Source organism: Anguilla rostrata, chromosome 5 (genome assembly GCF_018555375.3).
Source record: "Anguilla rostrata isolate EN2019 chromosome 5, ASM1855537v3, whole genome shotgun sequence".
NCBI classification, from domain to species: domain Eukaryota; kingdom Metazoa; phylum Chordata; class Actinopteri; order Anguilliformes; family Anguillidae; genus Anguilla; species Anguilla rostrata.
The window spans coordinates 38633342-38647500 of NC_057937.1; the positions used below are offsets into that span (position 1 = coordinate 38633342).

The window sequence follows — 14159 nt, forward strand, 5'->3', positions numbered from 1 at the left end:
CTAGTGCTCTCTTTCTTCTTAATGATGTTCCAAACAGTTGATTTTGGTAAGCCTGTGTTACTGAATGTTTTTTTCTGAGCCTCATAATGGTTTCCTAGACTTTCATTTCACATTCACAACTCTAGGGCCATATTACAGAAACATTCTAACTCAGAAATCCTGCATAGTAACCATGGTAATTTGAGTTAAGACCTGATTTAGGAAAATAGCCATTATAGAACAAAAGTTCCAAAGTCCAACTTCAAACAGGAAAAGTTTAGGATAATCCTGTTGGTGTCCTAACTTTGTTATTGACACTCGGAACTAAAAGATAATGTTTGCTAACACTAGCTAGCTGGCTAACTACTACAATGGCTGCTCTTTTATAACCTTTGAAGAACAAGAAAAATGTCAATAGGCAGCATTTAATTGTAGAAAGGCTTATGGTAGGCCCAAACAATGTGTTGTGGTTTCGTAATTTGTCTGGCTTGAAATTTAAAGTTTTTTGTTTTTGGTCCATTCTTCTGGATGGTCTCACTCGCCCAGTAAGTTTCCACATAAAACGATAAGATTTGTGCAAAAAAAGAAAACCGTTTCTATACTAAATTTCACATTACTAATGATCACAGAATGTCATTACCACTCGTGGTCAAGAGGATAACAGTTTCAAATACATTTTACTGACAAAAATGGCTCAGAGAAACAACAACAGAAGAAAGGGCACAGAGAAAGTTTTCAAAAGAATTGGCAGTGTTCCCATTATTTGTGCCAGTACTGTATGCCAGCTACATGCATTAACTGAATTAGTTATCTCCTCCCAAGCTAATTTAACATCACCTGGTACCCACTCAATATCAAAGAGGCCGATAAACAACAAGCCAGGTTATTATATTGTCAGGAGGGTATATCATTAGGTAGCCTAAAAATAAAATTTGTATGTGGGTCATGCTATCCACGGAGACAGAAAAACAACCAAGGAGCCTGCAACATATACAAAAAGCAACTGCCCTCCCCAAAAACTTACACTTTTCTTCTCCTCTTAAGGAAATTGCTCAGCTTGATTTAGTTTAAGACATGCCATTGTTGTGAATTAATGATGCAATCATGCATTATAATTTTTTGTTTTGTTTGATCAACAGTTAATTTCAGCCATTTTATCAGTTACCTTCCCTGGTTTAATTTTGTTTAATAAAACTTCAAGATACTGTCATACTATGTTAGCTATAGCATAGTGCATTTAATTTATTTGGCTACAGGTCACAATAATCTAATAGTGTTTATTACAATTTAATGGTTATAATTGGTTATAAAACATAAAAAACAAGAAGACAATCAATTGTCAATTCTGGGGAATATAACCACAATTTGAATCCAGTTTCCTGGACATTTAAAATTTCGATGGACTACTACCCAGAAAACAAATATTGTCACATTTCAGAATTCATTATAGTGGTTGTAATGAATGATCATGGTGTTTGTACCAAATTACTAATTGAGCCACCACTGGCACGGTATAGTTTTAAGCACACACACACAGTAATAAAAACACATTTTTACGTCAACAAACTTTATTTTTTAGTAAATAATTGAATGTTCAATTTCAAACATGTCATTGTTCTTAAAACAAACTTCTGAAAGCATTACAATAACTGCAGGTAGAACATTTCAAACTTAGAAGGTATACTTCAGGTAAACTTCCTTCTTGGATTTTCATTTCATTTATTTTTCATTTTAAAACATTGAAATAGGCTTAATGAATTGCCTTCCATTCCCAACAATCATAAACAAACATTATGACTGGCAAAAAAAGAAATTTCCTATCATGCTTGAAGGATATTTAAATTCCCAGAGAATAATTTCATGAGAGCTCAGACAGCAATAAGTCATGGTAAAGAAACAACCGTTGCCATCAGCATATGTTAGCTTGTGTTTACAGTAGGTCATGAAAGTGTCCTAGTCTTTGCTGCATAGTGGAGTGGGGAGTGAGGAGCTCTGGATCACTAATTGTAACTAGGACATAGTAGAATGTAATGTCTGGTGGAAAACCGTCAAACCCTCCAGGCAATGTTGTTTAAGTGGTTTTTAATTTATTCAAAATGGCGGTAAATCCATAATCCTAGGCTAATGGGTGTGTGAGGCAAACTAACTCTATATCTCTATATGTAAGAGGGATCTTTCGACATTCGTTGCTGGTCCCTAAATCGAGCATGACTTATTCCTGTTTAATTTGTTGAAATTCAGTTGACTGCACAAGAAATTCCTCCGTTTTAACTGGACTGGCATTCAGCTTTGCCCTGTGGTGAGCAGTCTTCTCTTTACTTGATAAAGGCATCTGTAAAAATGAAACTGAATTAAAATGATGCTGAAAACATTTAATTTAATAACATATCTTTTATTATGTACCCAAATATGTATAAATAGGACTAACCTACATTGTCATCATTCCGAAAAACCAATACATAATTTGATGCAACCAGATTTCTGGGTGTATCGAATGATTATTTCAGTTGCAACAAATGAATTTACTCAAGTAAACAGTTAGGACAGGCACATGTTTAGCTAGCTAGCTAGCTAGCTATGCGACCTTGACCTCATGTTTGCAATCCATATTAAATATAAATTTTTTAATATTTCAAAATTTTTCTTGATTTTCAGTGATTGCCTTGAATGAAGAGGGAGCGGAAAAGTGCATTTATCACATATTTAAAAGAGAGCTACTTACTTATCACTCAGAGGGTCCACTGCAAGGCTCTTCATGATGTCACATCCGGTCACATGAGGTTTACAGCGTGATTTGATCCAAAATGGTGCCTTCAAATCAGTAGCTTTGAATGATTTCGGTGATTTAAGGAAAGCAAACATTTTTACACGAACATTCTTAACCACCTTGCATGTTGTTGTAAAACGTTGCAAAATCATGCCAGAATGATTATTTCATGGCTTTAATATCTTTTTGTGACACTTTTTGTGACAAATATAGTTTAGATGAATATACTTTAAATTCAATTTTTTGTTGCATTTACCGTTGGACAGTTGCACCAAATGACTTTTTGGCCATTTAAAATGCTGAAAGTTCCTGAATTTGTAGTCACCACAAACTCATTTTTTCTCTTAATAAAGGATAGCAAACAGTATTAATTAACATAATTGCTTGCTTATTTTAGAAAATATTACATTTGAACACAAAATTTTGATGACACGTCATTGTAGTCCAGTAAAAGTGGTATAATTTAAAATAGAAATACCCAGATAAATATTTGTATAAACTAGTATGACTGTTTCTTGAAATATACAGCCATCCACCTAAAATCTGAGAACATATGGAACCTCCCATATTTGAGTTTTATGGGTTGAACATTTGGTTTAAATTGGGTGTCCAGTCTTATCCGAAAAATGTTCATGTGTGTGCAGGTTTTATTTATCAAGGTCTTGACTAATTAGGCGAATCAGGTGCTGGGATAAAACAAAAACCTGCACCCACATCAGCCCTTTTTGGAAAAGATTAGACACCCCTGGCTTATCAACAATCTGAGCACTAAATACAGTAGCACCATATTTTTCTTCCATGGTATAAACAGTTTTGGGATGAACAACTGTGTAGTTATATGGCTCCTTTCTCTTGTGACTTTTGATTATATAACACTGACAAGTGATTTTACAATGTGCTTTTTGGCCTTGATAGCCTCATGCTGAATTTGATTTTTTGGCTTACTGTGCCATCTAATTTGGCCTTGGTGCCATTAAATTTAGCTTTTGCCAAGGCCAGAGTAGCCTTGCCATAAAAATGATATAATTCAAGACCTGGTTACTGTTTTATGAGATTAACAAACATAAGGTGGCTGATCATTGATCATTCCTCCACAGAGAATCTTTTAAGATCCTTCAAACCATTTGGTCTGCACCTTTGATCTACCTTTTCAACTCAAACCACAATTTTTGACCAGGTTCAAGTCTAGAGACTAAGATTGACATTTCAAAACAGTACGTCTGTGGACAGTTTACCATTTCTTGCTTGATTTGAGATACGGTTTGGATCACTGTCTTGCTGAACCGTTTGTGGCCAAATTTCAGTTCAGTTTCATTTTGTTTGTACAAAGCCTTTTACAGGGCCATGGTCATAAAGACACAGTTCAGGAAAACAGGAAGTAAATTTGAACTTCCTGGCAGAGGGAACCAAACCAATCGAAACCGTATACAAAAGTGTGTATACCTTTTCTCATTGTGGCTTCTAAGTGTCAGTTTAGTGACACTCTATGACGGAGAGAGCACAGATTAAGATTCTCCAGTTCTGATCAGAAAACACGCCAGTGACAATGATTACAGCACCAAATACAGAAACCAACAATAGTTTGGTAAAGTACCATGAACTTCGACCACAGACAGTTTGGACTTAGGCAGATTTCAAAGTCGCTTTAGTTTACAGTACTTAGCACTGCAAAAAAAGAAAAGAAGTTGGCTTGTTGCAGTGTTCGGTTTAGCTGGTGGCATACAGTGTGTAAGCCAAGACAGGGGTACTTTTTACCACACCATCAAGACTAGTACTTTGAAATTGCAATTTAAAAATAAAGTAAAAGTAAAAAAAAAAAATTAAAAGTGCACAGCTACAACGTTGACATTATTAAATGAATATGAGCACATTATATGCACATAAAGCTCAATACCATCAGGTATAGCCAGTTCTCTTCGGCGGCCTGTAGGCGAGTAATAAAATCATTTCTATTTGCAATGCAAACCTGTAAATGTTTTATCAACATCATGTAAAATTGTGGATACATGTACTCTTCGTTCTCTAAACTGACACTTTGAGAATATTCATGGAAAAGACCACACACATATGCAGTTTATTCAAGTTAGATAGCTGTAATTGCTCAACCGTTATACCCAAACAAATGCATGTAGTTACATTGTCCAATTACCTACATTTATTAAATCAACCAAGTTTAATCAATAAAAGCTATGAGTTTTCAAATAAAACAAATTTGTGTTTTATATTAATCTTTAATGTCTTTATTGTCTTCAAAAGAATAAAGCTGCTTTGTGACAGTGATGTTCACACTGCAGCTGAACATTGCTGTATGCACATGTGAAGCAGTGTGCACTCATGCAAAAGGGACATGCACTGTCACAACTGATGTGTTGTCACAAACTCTCTGAGTATATTACAAAGTAAATTATGTATCATGGTATATACTGGATGCAGGGCATTAAATTTAGCAAAAAAAGAAATGTGACTAAAATACTTTGTTCTTTTTGTCGACTATAATAAATCAGATTTTAGTCATTTTTGTCTTGAGTAAAATGAATGGAAAAGGCATGAAAATATGACTATACTCTATGAAAACTAAGATGCATTTTATTTGGAAAAAGTCAGAATTTTTAAATAAGACTAGTTCTAATTTGTTTTATAAAATGATTAGAAACATAATCACGAAACAGACAAAAACATCTGCAGTGTTTTGGAAATTAGTTTTCAGTGTTAAAGGTTATACTTAAAACAATATATTAATATTTTCTTTAATTTCAGTTAATGTAGAAGGAAGCAAGTTGGCCAGACCAATCTCCCTCCAATCCTCACATGCAGCTGAAAGGAGGGAGAAAAATGGCATTTAATGTTTATCTGAGACTGTTCCACGTTTTTAAGTGCTTGCATCTATATGTGATTCAATTTAGATACCGTTAGAATAAATTATTTACCAAAAAGTCAGAATGTCATTCAGAGAAACAAAATCTTGTCATTCGGTCAAACAATGATTCCACCAAAACATATGATGATAATCACAAGTGATTGAACAAACTGAATTTTCATTTAATTTATTATCTTTTTTCACTTTTCTACCATAAAGATGGGGAACAGACTCTACAAATGTAGAGATGATTCCTATAAAATTAGGGAGTAAAATATGACAAAATGTAAATAAAGTACTTGTATAACATTTTTAAAAGGCTAAGTAGGCAGTTTAAAGAACTTATAAAAGCTTTAAAGATGGCTGCTACTATATTTTCAATTTTTTTTTTTACATTTTGAAAACCTAAAACATCACTGACCCTTTTATATGACACTGAAATTTTGTAATAGTTTATTAATTTTAACCGTTTACTTTTTCATATTTTGATCCCCTCTCAATAGTGGAGTAACATCCTCCTCTGATTGGCACCCAATTCAAAATTAAACCAAGTTATACAAACAAGAACAAAACTACCATAATGAGAATTAAACTACCCAAAATGATGAAATAATTGCAGGCTCTGAAAACAAAAGAATTTACACCTGATCAGGCATTATGGCTATGTGAAATGGTTGGGGTGGAACAGCTCAGGTGCAAAATGGAGAGTAACAAATCCACACTGATGCCAAATCATTACATGCATGACGGGCTCTTAGTCCAAGTGTTACAGCTGGGGTTAGCTCCACAAATTCAGCTAAAATTTTTAAACTTGTTTGCTTGCTACAACTAAAATACAAATTGTGTCATATAACCTCCACCTAAACTTCAAACAAGATAGTAATACATGGTTAAATTAAGAACACGTTATTTACGATTATCTGTTAGATTGTTATCCCTAAGATTTTTCCCAACAGCGTAGATGCACAAAACATAGTACTCCTCCCAATCAAAACTCATACAACAGAAGCCTGTTATGACATGCCTGCTACAATGTGAATTCAGGTATAACGCCTTTGCAGTATGGATCCGGTACTTGCAGGTTCTAAGCCTCGTGATACACAGATCTGGCTCCTGCGCGACGCAGACCGCACTGAGATTAATCGCCGGGATTTAAATGTTGACGGCGCCTGCGTTTACACGTGGATCTGCCGTTGCAGAGGAGGAGATTAAAGCCCGGATCAATAAATTTTAATTGTTTGTTGCTCGTGACAGCGGAGGTGAAAGGAAAAAAAGATTGCAATGATTACAGCTTGACAGGCAGTTTTTCAAGCTGTACTATTCATTGGCTTCAACTTGATTCACCTTTGTTATCTGAAAAAATAAGCTCATGACAGTCAGACAACTTTAGTCTTAATCCCTGTCACTACTAATATTTAGTTTCAATACCAGTCTCAGTCTCCTCAGCTGTCAACCAATTACAGTGAATGAAAAAAAATCAATGAAGCATTAGCTACATCATTAACATTTAGTTTTTTTGAGAATGTAAGCAAACCTGGTCTATATATGAAAAAAAATGTTTAGTGTTAAAGACAAACTGTACTAGATCAGCTAAAAAAAAGATAAAGCAACACACATAGTTGGTTCCTGACTTAACTGAGCCTACCCTTCATGGTTGGAGAAAAGAAGAAGAGAACTTTAAAGGACTACCTTATTCAATAAAAGCCGGTTTTCGATGGAGGCTGATTTGCACTAGCGCAATCTGAAAACGTTTCTGCGGATCTCCTCAGACTGTACCTAGACTAACTATCACTACTCTGCAGGGCAAGCTATCCAATCTAGGATAGCTCTTATCATGTGCATCCTATCTTTTTCCTGTAGTACTTTCATGTTACACTTGTATCTGCATCCACTACCTGTATTGCACTTATATTGTATCATTATCTTGATGTTATAGCTCGTCGTCATGCCACCTAGTTTGACTTACCATAAGTTTCTGACCTAGTCTATGCTTACTGTGTGACCTGGACTTAATGTGTTCATGACTATGGGTAACTGTCACATAATGAGTATTGTACTTTATCGGACCTGTGTTTTGTAGTTGTTCCAATGACCTTCCACATGCACTTATTGAATGTCGCTTTGGATAAAAGCGTCTGCCAAATAAATGTAATGTAATGGCGGTTTTAGCATGAGACACAGTCCTTTCAATGACCCATCATAACACAATCCCCCTTTTAATGCAATGGCAATGCATGTACCCCAACTATAGTGTTATAACAGGGTTCCACTGTGCTAGGAATTTCTACAGTCTAGTCCACCTCATTCCTACAAGATCACCCGGCACTATTAATAGGCCCACAGAGACAGCTAATTCTTCCATTCATTACTGAATAGGCTTCTCCTAACACCCATAATGTGCAATCAAATTGTTGTTGACTTTGAACAGGAGCTATTTGCACCACAGAATGAGGATCCTTTGTTTACTCACTTTATGGACCATGATGTAAAGTGGCAGCATGAAGGTTTAGCAGGGAATAACCACCGACAGGATTGCAGTACTAGGAAATGAAGGGCTATTAAGCTACAATATTCATGGGAAACCACCCCAAATATCCGATTCCCTTACCTTCCTCTGCAGGCAGTTTTTTAATCATTTAGATTCCATTTCCTATTAATTTTTAACCACCAGGTGCTATTTCCACAACACTAGATTATAGAGATGTTTTAAAATCATCTCAGAATCATGAAACTAAAATGCAGAAACTGAAATGCAGCAAATCAACATGCTATTTCATAGAATAAAATAATCGCCAAGCTCATTTGCAAAGCATACAGTTATTTCAACATGCATGGCACTATTAGCATGCTATTTCACGTGGATTATCAGGTTGTCATTCAGAACAACAGCTTTGATCTGACCTACCATCTGAATGCCCTTACAAGGTAAAAATCAATTGAGTATCAGACTAAAAGACCAAAGCTGACCTTTTGTGCTCATAATGATACCAGTTGGGCTGTTTACTCTGCCTGGTAAGCCAGGGTTATGCGAAAGCATTTCCTGGCATCTTAGCATCACACTATTGTCTACATAAGACAACCAGGCTTAAAATGACTCAGATCAAGTGCCCAGGTCAATCGCTGCACCTTGTTATAGCAAGCAATGTTTTTCTTACTAGGCAAGAGTTCCTTTTTTAATTTTAACACACCTGCTGCACTCTTAGTATTGAATTGCAATGTTTACAATGTTACAGAAAAGACAGAAATTGATAAAGCTGAAGCTTTATCAAGCAAGAAATCTAATATTAAATCTCTTCTTGTATCGACAGGCTGTTTCTTGAAAGACAAATATAAAAAGGGTAGTGGTGAACTAGTCTCTGTGTGAACCTTTACCCCAAAAACGAAACCATATGCACAATTAAAATGTAAAGAACTGATCTCTGAAAAGCTTGTCAGTGACTGTGCAAGTACAGTATGTGCCTGTGTGTATGTGGGGAGTAGAGTGTTATTTCCCCATTGCTTTGAGAGTATTTGGTCTTTGATAGGACAGCCCATATTATAGAAAACAAGGATAAACAGTGATATTTCCATACTGCTCATATGCAATAGCTAACTGTGGGGAAGGAGGCTACTCCATCAGTGGCCCTAATACACAAATTAATAAGAAAAACTAGATATTACTTTAAAAATACAGCCTACATTTCAGTTGCTTTGCAAAATAAGCTTGTGATGATGCACATACAGCCTAAATAACACTCACATCTTTTACTATTCACTTTACTATACAAAATATAATGAGATCCATTGGGGCCAATGAGAAGCTGAGAGAATTCCCAAAGACAGCAGCAGGTGACACACAGTCCTGAATGAGAGTATTGATTTCCCATTAATATAACAGATGTAAAGTTTCTTATGATTATGCTTATGATTCCACCTCAAACTAATGGTAAAATATTGTAGCTACACCTTTTTGATGTGAACTGAAACAGAGGTAAGGGCAATACCTGATGAGTGAGGGTAATGAAGCTCAGGGAAATATTATTATATTTTAATATAATAGATGGGATGATCAGATGTCCTGTTTTTTCCTGGGACAGCCCTGCATTTTGTATTTTTATTTTTTATGTCATAACTAATTATGAGAAAATCTTGATTTGTCCTGAATTTCAGCTGTACCATGTGATTAACACTTGGATTACCAGAGTTAATAAAAGGAAAATTAAAGTTAAACCTTTCTCCTGTGATACTGCAACAAAATCTAGTCTTCTGAGGTTCGTGAAGGAAAGAAAGTGACCCAAAGGAAAACAAACAGTAATAGACTTAATATAGTAGGAGGAAGCCTTACCTAATTCATTCACAAGGGGTGTTTTGCTGACATTGAGCTCCAGCATTTGGTCCACAGTGTCGGTGGGGATTTTGTGTGCTCCGGTGGTGTCGCCAAAAGGGGGAGTGTCCACCAGGTCCCCATTCTGTAGTCCATTGTGTGGCTTCCTGACGGACACGAACTGCAGGCCGCCAGGCGTGCTCCTGTAGGTCATGGCCTTGGTCACCCTGTGTCCGGCCTGCTTATTCGCGGCACCGATCCTCTTCTGCTTTTGCACGCCGGCTGCCCCGGCTGCTCCAGGCTTTTTCCTCTTGCGCCGCTCCCCCCCCCGGCCCCTGACCGCCTCGCCGGGCCCCGTCCGGCTGAGGAAGCGGGGCCCCCCGCTGTGCTTGCCCTGCTGCTTAGGCCGGCGGTCCTTGTGGATGTGCAGGGCGTTGAACTGGTGGATGAACTCCTCGCAGTGCTGGAGGTGGTGCTCCGGCTCCCAGGTGTCCTCGTTGCTGCCGTAGCCCTTCCACCGGATCAGGTACTCCCACTTCCCCTTCTTGTTTTTCCGCTTGTCTACTATTCTGTCCACCTGCAGCGGGGAGAGTAGGAGGAGCGGCAGTAGAGTGAAAGAGACGGGAGAAGACGTCAGCACAATGACCGGAGCAGAAGCACTACTGAGGAGAAATCCAAGATGAATAAGGATGAATTCTGCTCTAAAATTCAGTCTTTACTCTACAGTATGTAAGCAACATAGCCTTACATATACCTGCAAATAATAAAAACGTGAAAATGTTTATGCCAGTTCCCTGTCAATGGACTAATATCTGCCTCTGCGTGTCCACATAACCTCCTGCCTGCTTCTAACCCTGTATTATTTACAGTATGTATACAAACGATATCTAAAATCCTCTATAATTACTCATTCCCCCTTAAAGAATAAAAACATTACTAAGAAGACTAAATGCAAGCTTCTTAAAACTAGACCAGATCTTACCCAAAAATCAGTAACCAATTCAGACACAAGAAACCAGGTGGGGTGATTTAAATAGGCTACTATATGTTAAAGGATCAAATAAGTATAATTAACAAAACCCAACAGATTCTGCAGATCTACAGGATTAATGGTGTAGATCTGTAATCTAGATGATGGAAAACTATTCATTTTTGTCCTCTTATGTTAGCCAGATACAGTAGCTTTATGTTGACAATAACATGACCACTTGTTTCATGTGCTGTTGTTTCATGTTAGGTGATGCTTCAAGGAACTGGCTAAGGTTACACAGGACACTACACAGATTTCAAGCTGAAGTCCTTTTTCTTTGCTCATTTATAATGCTGAAAAGAAAATTAAAAATAAATAATTAATCAATGTCATTAATAGATTGTGCGTATGAATATTTTATGTTTTGACTGCGCTAAAAATCATTCTTAGAAATGGCGTGCTTTATCATGATTACAGACAGAGTATTTAAACTTTCTTGGAAAAGGAATGATTCAGTCCTATGGTTTTCATCAATACACACTGTATGGCTTATTCTTGTTTCCAACATGCTTACAAAGGGACTGTATTGTACAGTTCAGCAAGGTGAATAATCACCAAATGAGGGAACTCTGTGGAAATGTAATTAAGATGTAACTGCTGAACAGACTGGAAACATTAACCTGTTTCATTGCTGTTTAGATCACGCATGTTCATTAGGATCCTCTGACCCTAAGCTTCAGTGAAAACAAAAGCAGTTGCGCCCTATCTGCACACTTAGATATAGATTCAGTCAGATTGATTAGATTCAGCCCAAAAAGCTGTAGATGGCTTGTTCAATCAACTGGTCAAGGTATACAAGACTTAAATAATTAAAATGATGACATAAGAGATTAAACTGGTCAAGAATACTAATGCAAACTGTAGGAGGACAGTTAATTTTAATGTCAACCTTATGTCAAGAGACATGTAGATGGTAACATACTGTTTGGGGTGTAATGATGTGTACCTATACACAGGAAATTGTTGGCCTCTGGCTCCCTGACCATTGGACTGACCCTCCACTGAGTCACGTTCACCATTAACTTTTTCAGGTCAACCACGCTATAATTCTGTGCCTGTCCCCTTCTGCTTGTGACCCTGCAGTAATCTCACTGCTTGATCATTTGAGCCCTATGGTCATATTGACGTTTTTTCCCTACTCTCAGTTTTTACCAGATTAAACAGGTTTACTCAATAGAAATTGTTATATCATGATGTTATGATTTACAGCAATGCACAAATTTGACATTTTTCAGACACTAAGGGATACCAGGGTACATTGCTTAGTTTTTGCTTCATAGATGTTTAGTAGTTCTGCATATCCACCCTTAGATTTTTCAAACTTGTGGTCAAGGAGTTTATGATCCAGGACATGTATTGTTTTACCTGCTGTACATATGTGATCACTTAGTATTCCATTTAAAACCGAAGGAGAACTGCATTTTTGCATTGTGGTATTGCTGCATTTAAGCCATTTCATTCAAGACATTTTCCATCTACACAAAGGGGTTAAAAGAGTTTCAAGTTCTGTTCTACAACATAAATTACACCCGGTAACATCTCAACCGTGAATTCTGAAGCCGTTGTGTGCCTCTCAGCTTCGTGTTTTGAAGCCCTGTTCATTTTGTTGACTGGCGACAGCCTCTCACTTTCACGACTACTCACAAATTTTTATGTGTCTTCTATTCACATGCACACAGGCTGTCAAATAGGGAGAACCAGAGAAGTTTCTTGAGAGCCTGTGTGAGTCCTAAAATTCTATAAGCCATCGCAGCTGTAAAAATAGAAGTGACTGACTGAACGCTGAGCCACAATCTGCTTGCTGTGGCAGAATGACTCGATGCAGCCTGTCTGTTAAGCTCAGCGCTGAACGGACAGTGCTAAATTACTCCATAAAAGCTCCTGGCTTCTTGAGTCCTGACCCACACCTCTTTTGCCTAGGATGAGTGGCATTCTTGCTTAAAAGTAACATGCAATGTTGATTCACTGCTGGTTAGGCAGGAATCCATCTTGCACATACATTTAGTACATTTCCTACACTCCAATACCTAAAAAATCGAAATGGCTAGCTTATCAGCTATGCTTACTGCAAATTTATATGTGACTATCAGAGCAGCTGGGAAAATAATCAGACTACAATGCATGATTCCACCATGTGTAAAAAACCCTGTGACGTACGTATGCCCATTGCCCATGATGCCAGATTTTTACACCAGAAACTAGTGAGCTACAAGAAAATAAGTGGTGGCCAGATGAATTGTGCATCTCTCTATAAATAGCCTGTCCCATTTGAGTGCCTTTTGCCAACCAAACCAATTGGGAGTATAATTTCATTTTCTGGTTTCTTAGACAACATGGAAAATTCACAGTGTCGGTCTACTTCACAGGATCATCAACAAGCAATTTAAAGAAGCCTTGTGAATCTCTCACTTTAGCCTTGCAGCAAGCAATGAAATTATTCAGTATTTAAACAAGACATATATTGGATAAATAATTAATTGTAAATACTGCCTGTAGAGTAAATAATAAATATTAGCTCAGTTGCAATTCAGTGATTGCAGTTGCTACCTGTCCATTTCTTGGTGCAATTTCATTTTTCAGTGGAAAAACTGACGTTGATTGATTTGAAAGAATTCCCAGTTTGTTAAGATTTTCATAATTCTGTATTCTTTTGTAATAGTTGAGCAGATATCCCTTTCTTCCCTGTTGATGCAACAAGACAGGTTTTGCAAGCTGAAATGCAGCAATTTGTACCCGTCTGCAGTTACATTTTGACATTTGTTTACCACAGTGTTTTCAAGTCCACGGATCCCTGGGTGATGAATGTAGAATGTGACCTCTTGCTGAATTCACACAGCAACCACAGCACAGCAAGAGGGATCTTCAGATGGAGCGTAGGCTACCCATTGTGCACTGGATCAGTGAAATGTTTCTTTAAACATTCTTTCAAAGCATCTGTTATTTCTTTGTGAACGTTTTCCAAAGGTTTTCTTCATCTTTTTCTTCATCTCTTCCAGCATAGATTTGATTTTGACTGGATCACCATAGGTTTTCTTATATGGACAACAGCCCAATTGCTGTCATATTAATAAACAGCCCCGCGCCTGGTTACAACAGGAAGATTTACAGACAGCGGTACTAAACTGTTTTACGCCCATTAGTATGGATGAGCTATCTGAACTAGTTATGTCCACAAAACCGACGACCTGTCTACTCGATCCCATTCCTTCAAATTGGGTTAAAG

At 37.2% G+C, this 14159-nt stretch overlaps 1 protein-coding gene across 1 annotated transcript in view; it reads right to left on the reverse strand.

The window, feature by feature from the left end:
- Window positions 1-14159, reverse strand: part of LOC135255241 (chromodomain Y-like protein 2) — a 50858-nt gene that overhangs the window by 20775 nt on the left and 15924 nt on the right. The window contains exon 2 of the mRNA XM_064336131.1: window positions 9928-10483. Within this exon, the coding sequence (XP_064192201.1) occupies window positions 9928-10483 (556 nt within the window). The remainder of the gene's footprint in view (window positions 1-9927; window positions 10484-14159) is intronic.